This window comes from Oryzias melastigma, linkage group LG15, assembly GCF_002922805.2.
Source record: "Oryzias melastigma strain HK-1 linkage group LG15, ASM292280v2, whole genome shotgun sequence".
In the NCBI taxonomy this organism is placed as follows: Eukaryota; Metazoa; Chordata; class Actinopteri; order Beloniformes; family Adrianichthyidae; genus Oryzias; species Oryzias melastigma.
In genome coordinates, this window is record NC_050526.1 from 23,238,649 (window position 1) to 23,257,953 (window position 19,305).

At 36.1% G+C, this 19,305-nt stretch overlaps 2 protein-coding genes and 1 long non-coding RNA gene across 4 annotated transcripts in view; 1 reads left to right on the forward strand and 2 right to left on the reverse strand.

Moving 5' to 3' along the window:
* The window catches only part of LOC112162035 (C-X-C motif chemokine 2), a 1,663-nt gene extending 255 nt beyond the window's left edge, over positions 1-1,408 (reverse strand). The window contains exons 1-3 of the mRNA XM_024297665.2: positions 801-1,408; positions 558-687; positions 390-470 (exon numbers count right to left, since the gene is read on the reverse strand). Of these exons, the coding sequence (XP_024153433.1) occupies positions 390-470; positions 558-687; positions 801-909 (320 nt within the window). The 5' untranslated portion in view covers positions 910-1,408. The remainder of the gene's footprint in view (positions 1-389; positions 471-557; positions 688-800) is intronic.
* rassf4a (Ras association domain family member 4a) overlaps positions 1-18,873 on the forward strand; it is a 25,234-nt gene extending 6,361 nt beyond the window's left edge. For both annotated transcript variants that reach the window (XM_024297649.2, XM_024297650.1), the window contains exons 2-11: positions 1,604-1,672; positions 1,777-1,852; positions 13,344-13,450; positions 14,133-14,203; positions 14,605-14,774; positions 15,131-15,232; positions 16,439-16,490; positions 16,558-16,679; positions 17,675-17,772; positions 18,535-18,873. In XM_024297649.2, the coding sequence (XP_024153417.1) occupies positions 1,620-1,672; positions 1,777-1,852; positions 13,344-13,450; positions 14,133-14,203; positions 14,605-14,774; positions 15,131-15,232; positions 16,439-16,490; positions 16,558-16,679; positions 17,675-17,772; positions 18,535-18,604 (921 nt within the window). In that variant the 5' untranslated portion in view covers positions 1,604-1,619 and the 3' untranslated portion in view covers positions 18,605-18,873. The remainder of the gene's footprint in view (positions 1-1,603; positions 1,673-1,776; positions 1,853-13,343; positions 13,451-14,132; positions 14,204-14,604; positions 14,775-15,130; positions 15,233-16,438; positions 16,491-16,557; positions 16,680-17,674; positions 17,773-18,534) is intronic.
* LOC112162038 lies at positions 10,809-12,201 on the reverse strand. The gene is made up of 2 exons (XR_002921990.2): positions 11,669-12,201; positions 10,809-11,404 (listed from the first exon to the last, which is right to left on the reverse strand). It is a non-coding gene; the product is annotated as an uncharacterized LOC112162038 (long non-coding RNA).
* Positions 18,874-19,305: the final 432 nt, after the last annotated feature.

Here is a 19,305-nt window from a genome sequence, read left to right on the forward strand (position 1 = left end):
TTGAAACTGAATGTTTGGCTATGATGAGTAACTGCAGGTTTATTTCAAGTGTGTGCTGTAAAACAGTATGAAGTTTCTGCTTTTAATCACTAATTGACATTCCTTCATCTGTACCCACGACCAAAAGCTCAGAAAGAGATCTATAAACTTTACAAGTGGGTGTGTTGATTGCACAAGAACTGGACTGGTGAGAACTTGGATCTTTTTTGTTTGCAGGTTATTTGAAATAAGAGCTGTACTTCCCTTCTGGGGTTTAGGTGCTTACTTTCAGGCAGACCTCGTGTCTTAAATGATCCACAATTCTGCTTATCTTGTGAAACTCTTAAAAACCTTGAGGTGTTTTTTTTTTTTTTTAAGCAACTCGAACAGTTTTATCGAGAAAGACTTACCTATTCCAGCAGCGGATCAGCTGTTTGCCCAAAGGTGCTTCTGGATTCAAACACACTCTGTTGTCGTTCATCAGTGTCACTCTGTAAAGCAAACGTCAAACCACACGTTTATTGCGACTCATGTTTATGCACGGTGAAGTCTTCGTGTGTGCAGCATTTGATACTCACATGACTGTGATGGTGTTACAGCTGGCGCTTTTTGGGAGAATTGTGAGGTCTTTTAGTTGCCCCCTGATGCCGTTTATTCTCTCAGGGCACAAACATCTCCCTGGGACATACACACCATCTGTTTCCCTCACTGTTCAGAAAGAAATAAGATCAATTGAGTGAAGCAGAGCTGGAGATTCTTTGCATTCTCAGAAAGTTTTAACCAAAATAAAGCAGTTGGATTATTAATAAACAGGTTCTTACCGGCTTTCAGTAGACACAACAAGCTCAGGAGGGCGAGCTGGCAGATGAGCTGTGGATTAAGCTTCATGCTGAACTGGAGACAAGCTAAACACTGTGCTGTGAGCTGCATTCAAAGAATGAAAGCACCTCAGAGTCGACGCTTTTTATCCATGCTCCTCCCACCACATCTGAGAGCTGGGGTTTCCAAACCAGAAATTCCCCCAATAGACCCTCGCTGTTTCCGTGAGGAATTTCAGCAAAAAGAAGTCAGGATGAAGGGATCAGGGACACTATTCCTCAAGATATGTGAGGAAAAGCTGGACATATGCAAGGACTCACTAATTTTTCTACTTTTCTCTGTTGAGTAAAGCTCGGCAGTAAAAAAAAAAAAAAAAAAAAAAAAAAAAAGATGATTCAGTTGGTTTAGTGTAATGATTAACAGACTTTCTACTGTAGCAGATTCTACACTAGAATGAATTTCCCTCTGTGTTCTGCAACATCATTTCACTATCTGTTTAGTGCCAACATGTGATTTCCTCTATGTCCTTTCACTTTAATTCTGAATGAGTCATCAAAGAAACAATCTAGTCATAAATTGGCTTAAAAAGGCAAACGGAAGAGAATGACCCAAATCCTTACCAGTTTTTCATCTTTTTTAAATGCTTTTAAAAATACTTGCAGAAAAATATATAAGGGTTAAATAAAATAATGCATTCCTCCCAAGTCTTTCTTTCAAAAGACCTGGTAAAATAATAGTATTTAGATTACAATAAGTACATTTTTTTTAAACTAAATATGTTTTATTAATCTCATTTGTGCAACAGTTTGGTCCTAGTCGGAATGGGAGAGCATCAGATCTACGTGAAGCTCAGTGAAGAAAAGCTCATACCAAAGTAAGTTCTCATTACACTTAAATGAACGTGGCATTGATGTTGTTCATCAACTCTTATACTGTCCTTATGTGAGAACTAATCCACCTTTTCGTGTCTGCTTTCAGGTCTGACATCTTGTCTCTGCTCAGGACCTACAACTGCTACCACGAAGGCAAAAACTTCCAGCTGAGGACTCGTGAGGTCAGACCAAAACACATGTGGCATGAGAATAAACACTTTCTCACAGGGACTTCTTATAAAGCTGTTTTGCTTTAGGGCTGTAATGATTCATTTTAGCAATTCATATCATAATTTCGTGGTTGATGAATTTGGAACAATCCAATTCACTGACCTAAAATCGATCCGGGACGTCTTTAGCCAAAATATCAACCAGTGTGACTCCGAGCCATCTGGTTGGATCGTGAGAATAGAAATTGATTCATTTATACATCCGTCAATCGTTACACCCTTACTGTGCTTACATACAAATTAGCTCAGGAATACACATCTGTAACCATGCACTTTGATTGTTTTGGAAAAATAGTAACAATACACTAGCTGAGTCCGTACTGGGACAATTCTCAGCCCAAACCTGCAAAGTTGGCTAGTTTTCCAAAGTGGCTTGTAGCTGGTATACCACAAAAATTCCCTTTTCCCTCAAAATGTCATGTGGAGGATTTCACAGGAGAACGCCGCCCATTGCAGTCCTAAAACATCCGCAATGTAAACCTTTTATTGCATCTGTTAAGGTTTTTGCAAGAATTTGGGCATTTTGTTTGCTAATCATACAAAGACTTTTACGGTTGGGATTTCCCCTTTGTGTTCACCGGCTGGCCATTGAGTGAAGGAGAAATTCAGTGTATGTTTGGGTGTTTTAGGGCACAGAGTGGTCAAGATGTGTCCCTGGTTTTATCTCATAAGTCATACCTTACTCACTACTTTTCTCATTTTGTGGAAATTCCCTAGGATGTCAGGCTGTGGGTATGGACCATGAAGAAACTGTCAGCAGCACCAAATTCATCTAAGGCACAAGTCCTGATTCTTCTCTTGATAGTCTTCAGTTTTCAGAGACCAGAAGTGAAAGTGAATTATGCACTCTTTTGTAACATGACTACATAGCGGTTTACTGGCTTCCTAATTCTTAAGCTTTAAAGTCCCATTCCAGTCATCTTTTGATCCATTGTAAAAGCATTTCCAGGACTCTATTAATTATGATTGTCATTTTTAGCCCAAATCAAAAAACCTTTGTTGTTTTTTATGACTTAGTTTCTGCAGAGCAGCAGTAGATCATTAGAAATAGAACTCTGAGTTGAAGGTGGGACTGTTAGTGCAGAGGGAGTCTTTTTTTCTTTTCCCGTCATCTCATTGTTTGCACTCTTTGCTGATCGCTGACAACCCCTCATAACCTCGACCTAACTTTACCGAGGCATCAGATCCATATCGGAGCTCTCCAGCTGTACAGTATTGAGCCAAATGTCAACTCAGATGAGGAAAAGGAAACCGCTAATGGATCTATTTGTCTACGAGTGGATGCAACAGAATAAAGTGGAGCAGGGCCGACTTTTTCAAATGCCTTTTTTCTTTTTAACTTTTTAGTACTCCAAAATATATATGTTTACTTCCTCCATCATGAGAAAAATGCTACCAAAACATGTTAAAAACACAATTTTCATTTTTCATTAAGAGTTTAAACAGTAAATCACCATCAAACTATAACAAAAATAAATATAAAAGTATTCTACTGAAAGCTTTATAAGCACTGAATTTCTTATAAGTGACAGAAAGAGATGATCAAATATTCTCTAAAATGCTCTTATTAATGTCTTAGGAACAACAAAGTTAATTCCTGGATGAAATAAAACAAAAAACATGTCAACTGATAAGATCACACTTCATGTTTACTGAGAGTTCAAGAAGTGTGACAGATGTGCCTACAAAACCAGACATGTCCTCAGAGCGTTTTGTTCTGCATCCAGTAGTCTTACATTTGAAAAAAAAAAAAAACATTTTTACCTTTTTAGGGCAAAAAGTCATGCAGCCTTGCATATTTGGACATTTCACTCACTTCTATTGATTAATGTTGCTCAACACAAACCCTAAGGCTTAGCTTAAACTATTGCTAGTTAATGTTTAATCGTGATTTGGCTTTCACTTTTTAAACTTGGATCCCAAAAAATGCAGAAACAGAAAAAAACACATATTGTGTGGTCCCACTGAAGCATCTCGGAGGCTGAGCTTGACCTACTTTTATCATAGAATCACCAAAGTTCATTTCCATGCAAAAAAAATCTAGATAAACTTACCCAGAGCAGCCTTGTGAAATGTACGATTTGATTTGATTAACTATCCTCCTCCATTCAGAAAATTGTATCTCATGTAAACAATTTATCAAATGGATTACATGCATTGTCTGATGCACTATCCTCAGTTTAAAGTGTTTGTTGATTTTTTTTTTCTATCAAAGATGTGTCAACCACATCTGTTTGAAAGGCCTGTATCATTCAAAATCTATTATTTTTAGTTTTTTGAGTGTCTCTCCAGTTAAGATTTGAGGGGGGGGGGGTTAAACCAGGAAAGGGCTTAGTAAGGTAATAACATAGTTAGTGTGAGTTTTTTGTAGTTGTTACTTTTTTAGGCTTTTAAGTACCAGTGATACTGTACAGACATTTGACGTCCTGATGAGGAAGAATATAACTGCTAACCTTTTTTTGTTAAATTTAGAGCCAAGCAGTGAATGCAGGTTTAGAGTAAAATTAGAAGTTAGGCAGGAGCTTTTGTTTCTGTTTGTTTTTTGTCAGAATGAGGCTGTACTGAAAAAATGTCTTTAAAGTAAGTTGAACATTTTTGAACCAAAGATTTTTTTTTACTAAGAATTAATGAAAAAATCTGCAACAAGAACTAGTAGATTTTTTTCTTGGTTAGAGTTCTTAATTTGGGATGTTCTGCTGTTTTTAGATAAAAAATTAAACAGAAAACAGCTATGAGCACTCATATTTAGGTATACTGCTCTATAAATATGTATTTCTAAAAAAAAAAAAAAAAGGAATATTTCTTTGAAGTTATAATTAGCCCCCTGCCCAAAAAGTGTATTTTAGGTGCTACAAAAGTCAAAATATTCTTCTATCTTGACTATAATCATCTTAAACTAGAACAAGAATTACACATTTTGAGATATTTTGTCTTAAAATTGATCCAAAATTTATTCAATTGAGTTGAATAAGCATGTCTTATTTACCTAAAGCAAATCAATATTTTTCTTGAAAAAACCAATAAAAAAAACTTGTCTCGTTAGAGATATATCTTAAAATAAGATGTTTCAAGATCAAATGACCTCAAGATATTCAAAATGCACCATCTTAAAACGAGTCAATAATTCTTACTGAAAAGTAAGTCTTATTTGTCATGCTGTACATCAAGTCTAATAAGTTGTTTAAACTAGAAACTCAACACAAATACTTAATCTAGGTCGCCAGGCAAATTTTGCGCGGAGTTGTGTGTATTTGTATTTAATTTTTAGACACCTGGATCTTTATAGATGCATTCAGTTTGTCGTATTCTTTAAGTTTAAAGTTTCCTGGCTGAATTTTGACTAAGGTGTGAATGCAGTTCACAGGGTTACTGGGCTAATGTAAGGATTAGCCCTGAGCTAGTGTAGGGTGAGGCTAAAAGATAATAGCTAAGGTTTAAGTCTGTCAAATATCATTAAATGGAATTAGCTGTGTAAACATTTGTGTCTGTAATACATTTTGATTTCTTTTTTGTAAGTATTTCTAAACAATCTTTGAAATATATAAAAGAAAAGTTCTGTTATCCTGTCTTAGTTTTAATGACTGTTTTGAGTCATTTAGACAAATATTAACTCCAATATAAATTCAAATAGTCATATAAACTAACCCCACTAATTTTTTCCAAGCATTAAACTCTAATAATTTTGCTTTTCTTTATGGTTGTAAATTAGATTTATCCACAAATTCATGACATGAGCCTTTATTTTTAACATAGATATATAGAGTGAGACCTAAAATTATAATTTTTTACTTTATAAAAAAAATACTCATTTTCAGCTTTACTGCTGTTTTTTGTGCAGTAACGATCTCTCTGAACATCTGCTGCTTAAAGTCCAACTGAATTTACCAAGGAATTACTTTAATGTAACCATGAGCAACAAACAGAGCAGGGACATTTTTGGGGTTGGATGCCGACCCCAAACCAATGTTTGGAAAGTCCTTTTGGCAAATTTCTGGAAAATTGTTTGACCGTGGGAATCAGTTCGGCAATAAGAATGACTTGCACAACCGTTTGCAGACGTACTTGGATGACACTTGTCTCCTGCAAACAGGTTCTGTAAGGGGAAAAAATGAGACGGTTGACATTGTAGGATTTATTTAAACAATTATCTCATAACCAAGTTGTTCAGTTGGAGTCATGTGATGTTTTTCATGTAGAAGAATGCATAGCATGTCAGATGGTTTGTCAATCAGAGGAAAATACCCTTTTTTCAAATAGAAAACGAGCTAAAACAAGTATGACTACATGACATGTAAATACACTAGCTCTAGTTATTCAAATGTCTTTGGACACTGTGGTCCCATGTTAATCAGCATAGAAAGGAAAAGTTTTTTTTTTTTTTTTTTTTTTTTTTACATATTAATACCTTAAAGGTGTTGTTAAAATGCAAACATTTAACAACATAAAAAACAAACTGTAATTCTCTCAACTTCTAATTAGCAAACTTTTCACAAATCAAGTCTGAAAATCCGCTGTTTCTCTTTTTGTGCTACATCAAATTTCTAAGATTCTTCAGGAAATGTCTGTAATAAGATTAATTGCTTGAAGTCAAGTCATTAGATAAACAGGTTTAAGAGGAATTTGGAGGAATTAAATTCTTATCCTTTTAAATACGTTTTTAATTTCTCAATTGCCTTATTAAGTCTAGATAGTGCTTGGTGTCACGGTGAAAAATCTGTTTCGAAATAAGATCCTTCCTGTGAAGTAGTGCATCCAGCTACTTTCATTATTAAATTAATAGTGAAAGCATTTTTTTTGACAATATTTTTGCTCCAGAGATATCATTGTTGTATTTTACATCTAAAATGTGTTCCCCTAAAATGTCTCTAAATATATTTAGTAGTTAAAAGAGGTCCGGTGATCTGACTGGAACTGAGTTGGGTTTTGTGAAATGCCGAAGTAGCTCACCCGTGTTTGTTCTGACTTGTCTGCTTTGTGGGAGTAACGAGGTTAAATGATGTGTGTGCAACTGCGCAATGCATTCATTCTAGTGGAAAGCGCTGTTGTTTATTTTTGGTTCCGACTATAACCACTAGGTGGTAGCAGAGTGCTAAAATTAAGTGGGAAAACTAATCTGTTGTGTCTCATTAAAGGAGCAGAAATAGAAACGGCTGCATTCCAGAATGCAAAAAAATAAAGGAAATTAATGCTTTTTTTTTCTTTAATCTGAATTTATATTCTCAAACATGAGGTTTTTGTAGAACTCTTACAATATCAAAAAACATGTTTAAATGATGACTAATTTGGGCCACGTTGTACCCCACCTTTGCCCAAGCAGTCTCTGGGATAGGCTCCAGGAACCACATGACGGGGTAGCTGGAGCCAACTGCTGATGGAACCAGATGAGTTTATAAAATGGATGGATGAATTGATGGAGAGATCATTTGTTTTGTAAATAGGAAATCAGCTGGTCAATGAGTCAACATTCGTTTTACCCAACCCCCAACACTGGCAGGCGGAACGTGAAGCCAACCCGGAAGTAACAAAACGTTTCAGTACCGGCACTGCCCAGAGAGGCTGGTGCTTAGAGTCAGCAAATTCCCATAGACTCCCATGTTAAAATCCTCATTTTCAGCCCTCTAATAAACCCCTTTAATGCCTGGTGCTTAAAATGTTTATTTCATCAATAGCTGCATATTTGATCAATGACAACTCTGAGGGGAGTGAATTTTTTTCTAAGTTTGTAATTTTTTTTAAACAGCGTTTATTTTCGCTTAATGAGGGGGCGCGGCCTTTGATTGACAGGTGACGATCGCGGTGGATTCTGGGAGCAGTGTTCCGGTGTTTTGCTGTCTGCTGCAGATTTAGCGTTAGCATGAGCGCTATATTTCAGTTTTTGTCCTGCTGCCGTGCTGTAAACTGTTCTAACATGCTCTCTGGGAGTCATCTGGTGTCTTTTCTTCGGTAATTACTAAAAGAATAACTTTAATGATTTATTTCCGGCAAATATAATGTATATTATGATTATTTATTTTAGTTCCAGTAATTCGATTTTTTGTATCTGTTTATCTTGTATGTTCCTCTCAGGTCTGCTTCTGGTGGTGAGTGGATTTATAATCCAAAACAGCATTTACATTTTAAGGCAGTACAATTTTAATTTTAACATATAAAGATGACTCTTGTTGATGTATGTGATTCAATAAAAATCATGTTTAAAGTATAGCGGGTGAACTCGGTCCAGTCCCCTTTCCCCATATTTGGAACGTCCGTGTCAGGAGGTGTTAACTCCAGCCAATATGGCTGCGGTCGTGAGCTGGATGTTCACGCTTCATTTCCGGGGACTGTGGAAGTCAATGGGTGACGTCAGAGATGATTGTCTATTTATATATATTAGCTTAGCTAGCTAGCGAGATTTCGTCACGTTTCCCAGCATGCACTGCGGCTCAAAATTTATCTTTTTAAAAGAAAAAAACATTAAAAATCATTTTTGTTTTCACCCTATTTTATTTAAAACTAACGAACATATAGTGTGTAATTCAAATTTGCAAAAAAAAACTGGAGTTAAAACCATTTGTCTGCACGTGTGGGTAACAGAGGGGTATAAATAGCAATCGGCGACAATCGTCTATTGGTTCAAACTTGGAAGTGTGCTCTCGTGCTGGAAGGCACCTCGAGCTGCTCCTTGCACCCTGGGGGTTAACCCGGGGACCCGCCAGGGCGCTAGGAGCAGCTCGAGCGGGGGACTGGTGAAGGCGGGCGGTAGAAAGCGATTACCGTAAAATACAAGGGCACCCAACTACAAGTCTCAGGCGCTACCAGTGAGTACTCAGCACAGTACAAGCTGGTAGCGAATACTGGACTGTAGAGCTTACTCAATGAGTACCCTGCCAGTTCCCCTCCCAGGTTTGAACCCGCCAGACGCTTGGCCAGCGTCTGGTGTATTTTTTTTTAATAAATGTTACTATGTTAGTTATGACTGAATATTTCTAATGTTTTTTTTTACTGATGAATTATACACGTAAGGGATAATACCCGACGAAGTGTGCGTTAATTTCTCATAATGGAGGGTTTTATCCCGCTTATACCATGGTCATTTACAAAATAAACAAACATTCGATCAATATTTAGTACTTTATTCTTGTTAATTCTTTGGTTTAGCTCATTTTTCACAAAAAAACGGACTATTTGATCGTGATGCGGCTTGTTCTCACCGTGACATGGATCACCGCGGAGAGCCTGAAGCCTTTACAGACCTCAGCTGCAGCGGTGTCGCTGTTTTGAAAAGAAAAACCGGACAAATTAGGATTTTTTTTCCTTCTTTTTCTGAAGTTAAGCCTTTAGTGGGCAGCTACAACATAAACGGCACACAATCAGCTTCTGTCTCTGTGTTTCATTTCACGGCAGGTTCGCTCTTCTAAGCTGCTCTAAAAGCAGAAACTCCCTCTTGTGGTGAGACAGAAGACTACACCTTTCATGCCGAGTACTTTTATATTAGTGGGAGAATAACTAATTTTATAAACAAATTATCATTGGCTTTTGGAGGTTCTGAAGGAAATACACAAAATTGTTGATACCCCTCAGTTAAAGGACAAACCCACAATTCTCACTGAAATCACTCAAAACTTACAAAAGTAACAATACATAAAACACCTGTGATGTCAATTAAAGGACACACCTGAGTTAATCATGTCACTCTGGTCAAATAGTTTTCAATCTTTTATTGAGGTACCATCATTTTTGTCCAGGCCTGTTTCATTGGTTTGTTTTTTTAAATAATTATGTTAATCAACAATTCAAAATTGATGGCTGATTTTGATTGTTTTATTTTCAAAAAATATATATTTATTGTTACTTTTGTAAGTTTCAAGTGATTTCAGTGAGAATTGTGGGTTTGTCCTTCTTTAACTGAGGGGTACCAACACTTTTGTCCACCACTGTGTGTATGTATATATATATATGATTGAATTTTACTTAATGCCTAAACAGACTTAAATTTATTTATCATGTTTTGTTTTTATTTGAAAAAATAAAAAGAGAAAATGTATTTAAATGTATTTCTTATAAACTTGTGTGGATCAGGTGTTTTTTTTTTTTTTTTAACTTGGATTTATTTTTTCGCTGTTAGATTTTGTGTCTAAAAAATATCAGTTTCAACAGTGTTTCATCTGAGTTAAGTTGATATCTTTACAACTGCTTCTGATTTCACCATGTTTAAAAAAAGACCATAAGACCAGGGTTCCAATTGTGTTTTTGTCAAAGCCTTCTATACTAATTGGTTATCCTATAGACCAATCCAATTAGGTTTAATTTGTGCTGTCTTGTGGGGTCCAGATGACCCCACCCCCAATGTTAACGTGCCTTGGGTAGCACAAGGGTTAAGAGATTCTCATGGTTTGGTTAGTGATGTTTTACTTATAATTCAAAACTACCTTTAAGGTAATCTTATTTTATTTATTTTTTTTAGTTTTCTAAAAATCTGCTCTGATCTGCTGCACTTATGATCAATCTATGTTGGACAATTTTTCATCACAGCTTACTTCTGCTTGATGATTTATATTAACATTTTTAGTACCAATCATAATTTGCTGTAGTTTGTCATTTTGGTTTTGTTAAATCATGGGTTAAAATGTGCTTTAGCTAAATTAATAGAAGTGGTATTATTAACCCTGAACACGAAATATCTACACTTGTCACAAGTATTGTTCTGGTGTCATTTCAACAAGTTAAAAAGACCTTAAAAATGTTATTGTATATGAGATTCTTTATAATCAAGAATGCATCTTCATATTTGCAAAAATATTGTGACAAGCAATTGCTATCTATAATATTTCTAAAAATTTAATATTCCAGATCTAATTCTTAGTCCAAACTGCTTGGAACAATCAGAAAGATAAAAAAATTATTGGAAAAAAAACGGCAATCAAAAACATTTTCTTGATATTTTTCATTTTATTAGAAACAGGATGATTCACATCGTAACAAAATAATACTCTCTATGAACATGTAAACATGTAGACTTGAGTCCGCACAGGACGGGAATGAATGTGGATTTTCACCACACAGTTGTATTGTTGTGAGGTTAATCCAGCAGTAGATGTTTTTCCATCAAATACCCACAATGCTTTTCAAGCAGCAGCTTCTTTCTAATCCAGCTTCTGTCCAAAGAGCCAGTCCACAGGGTCTTTGCCCTTACTGTCTTGTTCTCTCCTCATCTGGAGGGAAAAATCCTCAGTCCTGTTCAGACTTTGACTGCATGTTCTTGAAGTCCTTTGCGTGAGAGGGGACACGCGAGAGACAGAGGTGGGCTTGGAGAACAGCCGCAGCCTCGGCAACCTCTGTAACCTGACGGGGCCGCAGCTGGGGACTCCAGCTGGACGGGCCAGCGCCTGGATGCTTGTCATGTAGTCGTTCAGGGAGTGGACGCCTTGTGAGGACTGTGAGGATGAGGGATGGACCGGCAGGTCCTCCAGTGCCTCCGTTATCGTGGGTAAAAGCGGCAAGGACAGCAGCCGTCTGCGTTTCATTCTGCAGCAAATAAAAAAACAGTAGTTAGCACAAAAGTCCTATGCGGTGACTTTAACCTAGTTTCCAAACTGTCACTAAGCTGCTGAAAATGGCAATATTCATTTGTTTAACAGTCGATTTTTATGAAAACAAAAGAAAAGTTTTAATTTAGGGATTTATTGTCACTTTTTAATTTAAAATGCACATTTGGCTTTCGATAAACAGAACATTCACTGCATTAAATTATTATAAATAATGAAACGGCAAGGAAAGAATAATGCTCACCTTTAGTCGCTGTTGGTCTGTAACTCGGAGATAAAGAGAGCGATGTCTGGTCTCTGCAGTTAAGTGGGTGAACTGGAGCACGGGGCCAGGCTTTATAGAGGCAGGCTTCAGCACAGCGATTAACCGCTCTGTCTAAAATTAGCTCTGCTGACCTTACTTGCATCTGTTTGAATCAGCGTGAACGTGCATGTGAGGGTGTGTTCGTGCCTGTTCAGGAAACTCGGGGTAAGGTACGAGGTCCCGTACCGCAGCTGTGCCGAATGTTTACATTTCAGAAACAATGAAGCCCTGGGAGAAACACCAAAGACATTTTCTGTTTCTTTTCTTGTTTTTTCAAGTACTCCAGTTTCAAGACTTTAAAAATGTTCTAGTATCAAGTTGAAACTACATCCTATTTTCTGAAGTTTGTCTTTTTTTTTTTTAAAGAACAAGCTTCTAATATATTTTATCGATGTAAACTCGAATTATTAATGAAAAAAATTCTGGCTCTTGAGGTAACGTAAAAAAAAAAATATCATTTGTTTATTTTACACACTGCAAAACCCCTTATAAATAAATAAAAAATAATATTTAATTGACAGATTTTTTTTAAATAAACAAAGCAAACCCCTAACAAAAATGTCTTATCAAGAATTCTTATTTTAAGAAAAAGAACTAAAACTAGATTGTTTTGCTATCAAAAACATGCTTGATAAGATTATTTTTCTAGCAAGACAGAAAATAAGATATTTTTCTTGAAACAAGAGTGTTTTTACTGTCTTAAAATTAAGTTTTTGCAGTGTATGTTTTCGAAAATTCAATGATTGGCTTTTTTGTACAACATGCTTGTACACATTTGTAAATTCACTATTATGATAGAAAATATTATAAAATACGCATGTTTATTTTGAAAAAAAGAAAAAGCTGACATTTCCAGAGCCTTTCAGTATCTCGATGATCAAACGACTGAATTTATCAGATTTTACAGCTTAAAAACCCTCATTATTTTCACCATGGATGACCTAATCAGACAGACTTATGAGGTTTAAAAATATTCGCTCTTATCTTCTGCGCTTTGATGTTGAGACCTCTGTTAAGAATTGATTCTGATTTTATCATTAGCAAGCTTTCTTCTAAGGGATGTGAGTTGTTTTATGCAAAAATCGAATTTGTTGTGGCAGTGATGCAAACACTGCTGACATTGGGTCCCTGTGGCAGCTGGTAGTTACGACACACTTCTGGTCTGTTACCCTTTTTGTACCGATTTAGATGCAGAACAAATAGATTGATTTTTAGAAAACAGCTGATTCCAAGTGAAATTTCTAGAAACTACTTTTTAATTGTTTATTTTACATATTGTGTAAGATTTAAAGACTAGCTTAATTTTTTAAAAAAACTTTGAGCTTTTATTCCAGATCTAAAGTGCCTTTTTGTGATTTTAACCCCTTCCTGCTGAGTGTACGTGACCCCCGACGAGTCCCCTCTGGTTTTCCTGCAGACATGACTTCATTGTTGCGCTGTGGAAAAAGGAGTGTCAAACCCAAGCAGGGTTTCTCCAAGGTGGAAAGGTTCAGCATGTGCGACTGTTCCTGCACGTACACTTGCCACTGAGCTGTTGTGGGATCTGTCCAGCAGGATGTCCTTTATGAAAACGGTTGCTGATAATCATTGTTTTGTGTTTTTTTTGTGCTCACAGGAGGAAGGAGAGCTCATCCTCGAAGGGCTCTTGAACATTTATTGGGGTCTGTGTCGGCCAATTCGACTTCAGATGTTCGATGACAATGAAAGGTTCTGTCTCAACAGGTATGACAAACACATATTTATTGGCTTACATAGGGTGAAATCAGTTCTTGATCAATTATTTAAGCACATATTCCAGATATAAAAAAAATATTTAATAATAATAATAATATAATATAAAATGTATGAAGGTCAAATGCAAATGAGATGAAAGAAAAAAATAAAATACCACCAACTATAAAGTTGTTCTAAAAGAGCATGTCTTATTCTGAGATTTTAATTGTATGATATATTGGGCAGATCTGGTTTTATTTCTTTAGACTTTTGTTCATTCAAATAATATGTTTCTGAATATCAAACAACTCTGTGATCTGAATAAATGGAAGTCATTAGGAAGTTTCCCCCCCAAAGATTTTGTAATAGGGACCGGGTCAATGGCTTGAAGGCAGACAGTTGATGGTTTGATTCTCTGTGGCATGTGATGTGTCTCTGTAATTCAGTAAATCTTTAGTATCCAGCTGGAGGCCAAATTAGGAAACATATAATCTCATATATTAATGTGAGAATGTGTGTGGATTTGTGTGGAATAGAGAAAAAATATGGAATGGATAAAGGAAAATACCTTGAGTACCCACTTGTAGAAAAGACTCTTTCCAGTCAAACATTTAAAACTTTTTTTTGTTTATTTTATGTTGTGAGAATAAGCAACACTATCCCCTCTGTCTGTCTGCTTTGGTAATGTCAGATCCACCGTGACACAGAGGTCACCCACTGAGTTCAACAACAACTCCCAGATCAGGAGAACTGCACCTGCTGGTAAGCTCAAACACGTGCAGTTATTCTTACACTCATGCAGACTTCCCAGATTAGTGGCGATTACACACATACTAAAAGAGATTACCACCGTGATTCATTCGGCACATCAAGCGGAAAACGAGCCTCACGTGAGGAAGTATTTTAAGATGTGATCAAATCAGGTGATCAGCTCTGTAAGTAAAAAGGCATTTAGTCATCTATTATGCACTATTTATGTATGGGTTTTATGAAATATGAGTGGTTTGAACACAACTTTATCTTTAAAAGTAATTGTTAGTATTTTGCTCGATCCTGTCAGTTAATAGATGGACCTCAGTGATGCAGTTTTCTTTGGTCTTTTTAACTAGGGAAGTTTGAGTGGAATGACCCTTTAATGAGTGACGGATGTGTTGTTGTCAAAGGTGATGAGGAGGGTGTCCAGGAGGAAGAAGACTGCCCTCAACTGCTGAGGACCCGGAGCGATGCTTCCTTCATGCGGGTTCAGAGGAGGTCAAACACACACACTGCAGGAGACCTGCAGCGCTTGCGCACACACCGGTTCTCGATTAACGGTCACTTCTACAACCACAAGGTACAAAGAACAGAACACTCGTGCAGGCGGATACATTAACGCATCCTCCTGCTGACAAATCTCCAGGTGCAGAGAGGCATTGATTTCCTTCGTCTCACAATGGCCTGTTGTCGTCTGATTTCATTAGCCTGCTGCTGATAGCAAGGTTACACTGAGTACTTCCATTAGTTTTTTTTTTCCCCCACCAGATACAGCATGTGTAAATGTTTATGTTGAATAGATTCCAAGTTACAACATGTTTCCTGGCCAAAATGTCCAATGTGATTAGTCTATGAAAACTGTACAAACTGTACAAATACACTCTGAACTCTGCAAAGACTTTAATATTTACATTTTTTTCCCTTTTTTTCTTTCAGACATCTGTGTTCACTCCAGCCTTTGGTTCAGTCACTAATGTTCGAGTAAACAGTTCCATGACAACCAGACATGTCCTAAACCTTCTTCTTCATAAGTTTAGGGTAAGAAGAACATTATTGGGTTTCATTTATGTTGTCAAGTTTATGGTGGCCCTGAAAAACAAATGACAAATCACAATGCTAAAGCCTTTTAAAGTTCCACTACACCTATATTTTTTTGTATTGTAAAATTGTTCCCTTTAATCAGGATTATGCAGTTCTTAGCTAAAATCAAAAAATCCTTTGTCGTTTTATAAGACATATTTTATGTATCTCATTAGAAATACAATTCTGGGTCGACACAGAGCAACTCCGCCCCTATCCGTCACTGAGAGTTCTGTTTGCCCGCTAATGCGCTATCTTATAGGGTCAAGATAACATTAGCGGCCCAAAAATAATAGCGAGCAATATTTGATCAATTCATTGCAATTTGCTCATCATGTCTGATATATCTAAATGTGAGCAGGCTAGGGTACGCACAGGGGAAGAGGAGACTTTAGCACGCCTATTTCAGTAGCTGCGTCATTAGCCTTAACCTTTTCTAGCATCCAGTTTTCTGATCCAATGTGATTTGAATTACGAAATACTCAGACACACAGTTTTAATCGTAATTACTTTGAGGGTTCTCTACTATGAGAAAAATGCACACAAAAAACACAAAAAGATCATTTTCATTGGAGTGAAACAATTAAACCACACGAATTATTTAAAAAAATCATTACATTTAAAAATCTAAACAAAATTCCAGAAACCAAAATGTAAGAAAACTATTTTGAAAACACAAGTAATTTCCAAAAATCATGATAAAATGTTTAAAAATAAAACAAAATAAGAATCCGGAAAAGGTAGATACTTTGAGACATCAAATATGGATGATGATGTTTGAGTTTTGAAGAAGAGAGAACGCAGAAGGGTCTAACTTTTGCAGTGGTATGGCCAGAAGCTCAAAGAAATGTAGTCTGTTGGAAGGTTTTGCCATGCCAGATATCTTTGAAAAGGTGAACAAAAGTTATCATCCTGTCAGTGATGTCCATTCATGTTGTTAAATTGTTTATCGTTTCATTCTCACTTCTGACAATTACTTTTGTTTTCAGAAATACTTTTTTTGTTTAATTGTTTGGAGTTATGTTTTGGTTTCTGGAATTGTCATTGTGATCTTTAAAGTTTTTTGCATTGAGGTATTTGTTGATGTGATTTGCACTTCAAGGCCACCGTAGAAGTTCAAACTAAAAAAACATTTTGTTCTTGTTTGTTCTTGTTTCTTTTAAGGTGGAGAACAAGTGTGAAGAGTTTGTTTTGTATATGGTGCACGAGTCTGGTGGTAAGTACTGAGACATTAGTCTTTGTTTTGTGTGCACGCCAGTACTGATTTACTCTGTGACCTGCAGAGAGAAGTCGGCTGAGGGATGATGAGCATCCTCTGGTGACTCGAGTGCTTTATGGACCGTGTGAGAAAATCTCAAAGATCTTCATCAAGGAGGCTGACCTGGGAGAAGAAGTCACATATGATGTGAGTCTAGGCAAAATCAGAAAAAAAATGAAAAAAAATCGAAATTCTGACTTTCAAACTGTGAATTGAAACGAATTGTGGCTTGACTGAATCAATGCATCCCTACTTGGGTATAATGTTTGATATCAGGCTGCACGGTGGTGCAGTGGTTAGCACTCTCACCTTACAGAAAGGCTTGGACCTTTCTGTGAGGAGTTGGCATGTTCTCCGTGTGGATACGTGGGTTTTCTCTGAGCTCTCTGGTTTCCTCCTTCAGTCTAAAAACATGCTTCATAAATAAATTGGTTACTCTAAATTGTCTCTGGGTGGATTCAGCGGGTTCTAAGGATAATGTTTTTAGTACATTTGTGTTTTGTTGTGTCTACACTAAAAGGATTTTGCCGTATAGTATGGTTCCTATAGTGTAATTGATGATTTTTGTGTTACCTAGTTTAACTAAAATTTAAAAAGTATTGATTTAATAAACATATAAGGTAAAAACACCTTGCACTTCACAGAATCAACTTTTTGCTTTAAAAAATTCTATTTAGTAATATAGTTTTTTAAAGTCAAATTTGCAAATCTAAAAAAGATAGAGGTTTGAAAACAATTTCTTTCACTTTTTTCCTCCGTTTTTCTCACACAAAGAGAGTCTTTTGTTTAAGTCAACAATCCATCACAACTATCAACTGATGCACAATGAGCCAAACGGAGACAGCTGACTTAAATTTAGCAGGATACAAAAAGATATCCTGTTTGTGGACAAATGCAACAATCGCCTGAAATGACTAAATGTGTGTTGTGACTGTGTTGTATAAATATAGCAGAATTAATGGAGGATGATATGGAGGACCAGGATGGTCTGTGGGAATTGCAGCAATTAAAAATAAACTTTGAAGCTAAATTCCTATTATCAAGGTCCTTTATTTCTAACATGAATATTGCTGTTTTTTTAAGCAGCTGTTTAAGTAGTTTGGAGATTCAAATTTATGTCGGATTGTTTTTGTTGTCTCTAGGTTGCACAGTACATCAAGTTTGAGATCCCCGTTCTGGACAGCTTTGTGGAGAAACTTAAAGAAGAAGAAGAGCGTGAAATCACCAAACTGACCAAGAAGTAAGTTGAGCCTTTTCTGTGCCTGTTTTTTTTTTAACAAACAAAACTAAGATGTTTACTTTTGGCAGATTTGCAAAAGAAAATCAATGAGCTGATCCTCAGTAGTTTTTTTTTTCCTAGCAATAAATGTTTAAGGACTTGTGAGCTCACTAACACTTTGTCTCTTAAGCCTGAAGATACGCTATTAGTACCTTGACAAAAGTCAAGTAATTTGATCTACAATTTTATGTAAAGTCTTTTATTTTGAAAACTTTCATCTAATCTAGTCAATTGCTTTTTTTAATTTATTATTGATATGGTTGTTCTTAATGGTAATAAATAGGTTCAGATATACATTTTACAGAGTATAGAATACATTATTTCAAAATAAAATTTAGTTAAACGCATAAAAAATATTTAGAGGCTGGGAGTAATTAACACTATCACAAGTACACAATTAAATGCACTGCCAATAATCAACTAGATCAGAAAGTTGGTCATTTAAAAAATATATTAAAGAAGAGGAACCATTTTATTAGAAATTTTGTTTTGTCATACACCTGTGGAATCCTTTGATAACAGCACCACTTTACATCTTATTGCACTACGCTGCAAAATAACCAAAACACAACCGTTTGTGGTTGCAAACAAGTTCCTTAGGTCTTCAGGTGGGAACCTGGGGAACTATTCATGTTGCGTTAGACCCGTCAAATCAGAGACCTTGAAGTTGTAATTGTTTGTGTACTTCTGCGTTTGTTGTTTACTTTTTTTTTTCCTTTGCAGGTACAGCGCCCTGAAGTCCATGATTTTACATCAACTTGAAAGCAAAGTTCTCACCAGTGACAGAGTTTAAGTCTTTCTGTTTTAAGGGTTTATAGCTGGTTGTAAGGATCAAAGGTGGTGTAAAGATAACATTGTACCTTACATTTTTTTAATATACAGCCCTGTAGCAGATGTTGCCATTTGCAATGTGTCTCTACTTCTAGAACTAGATTCATGTATTTCTCTATTTTATAAGAACTTGTTTTTATTACATAGCTAATAATATTGTGTTGTATTGTCACATTTTTAATGAAAACTGCACATATTAATATTTAAATAAAATGTCTTTTATGAAATTCCTTTGGACAAATGTCTGTTTTTCAGTATATACCGTATTTTCCGGACTATAAGTTGCGGTTTTTTTCATAGATTGAATGTCCCTGAGACTTATACTCCAGTGCGACTTATATACGCATTTTTAATGAGATGAGATATGGACCGTAAGTCTAGAGTGCCCTCTTATGGTGATCTATGCAATTACCGTATATTTGTGGGAAAAAAAATTATCTGGTAATTTCACAGACAGCCACAAGAGGGGACTCTAGGCTTACGCTGCGATATCTGATAATCCTTAACAATTAGCGAGTTAAACAGTAAACGTTAGATAACAAGGAAAACGGAGAGGACTAAAGATAAATTCCCCCCAAAAGAAAATCATATGCTGTAGACTACAAGCTGCAAGTAGTGAAATTTGCAGCTGAAAACCAGGAGAATGTGCCATGCTACTTTTCT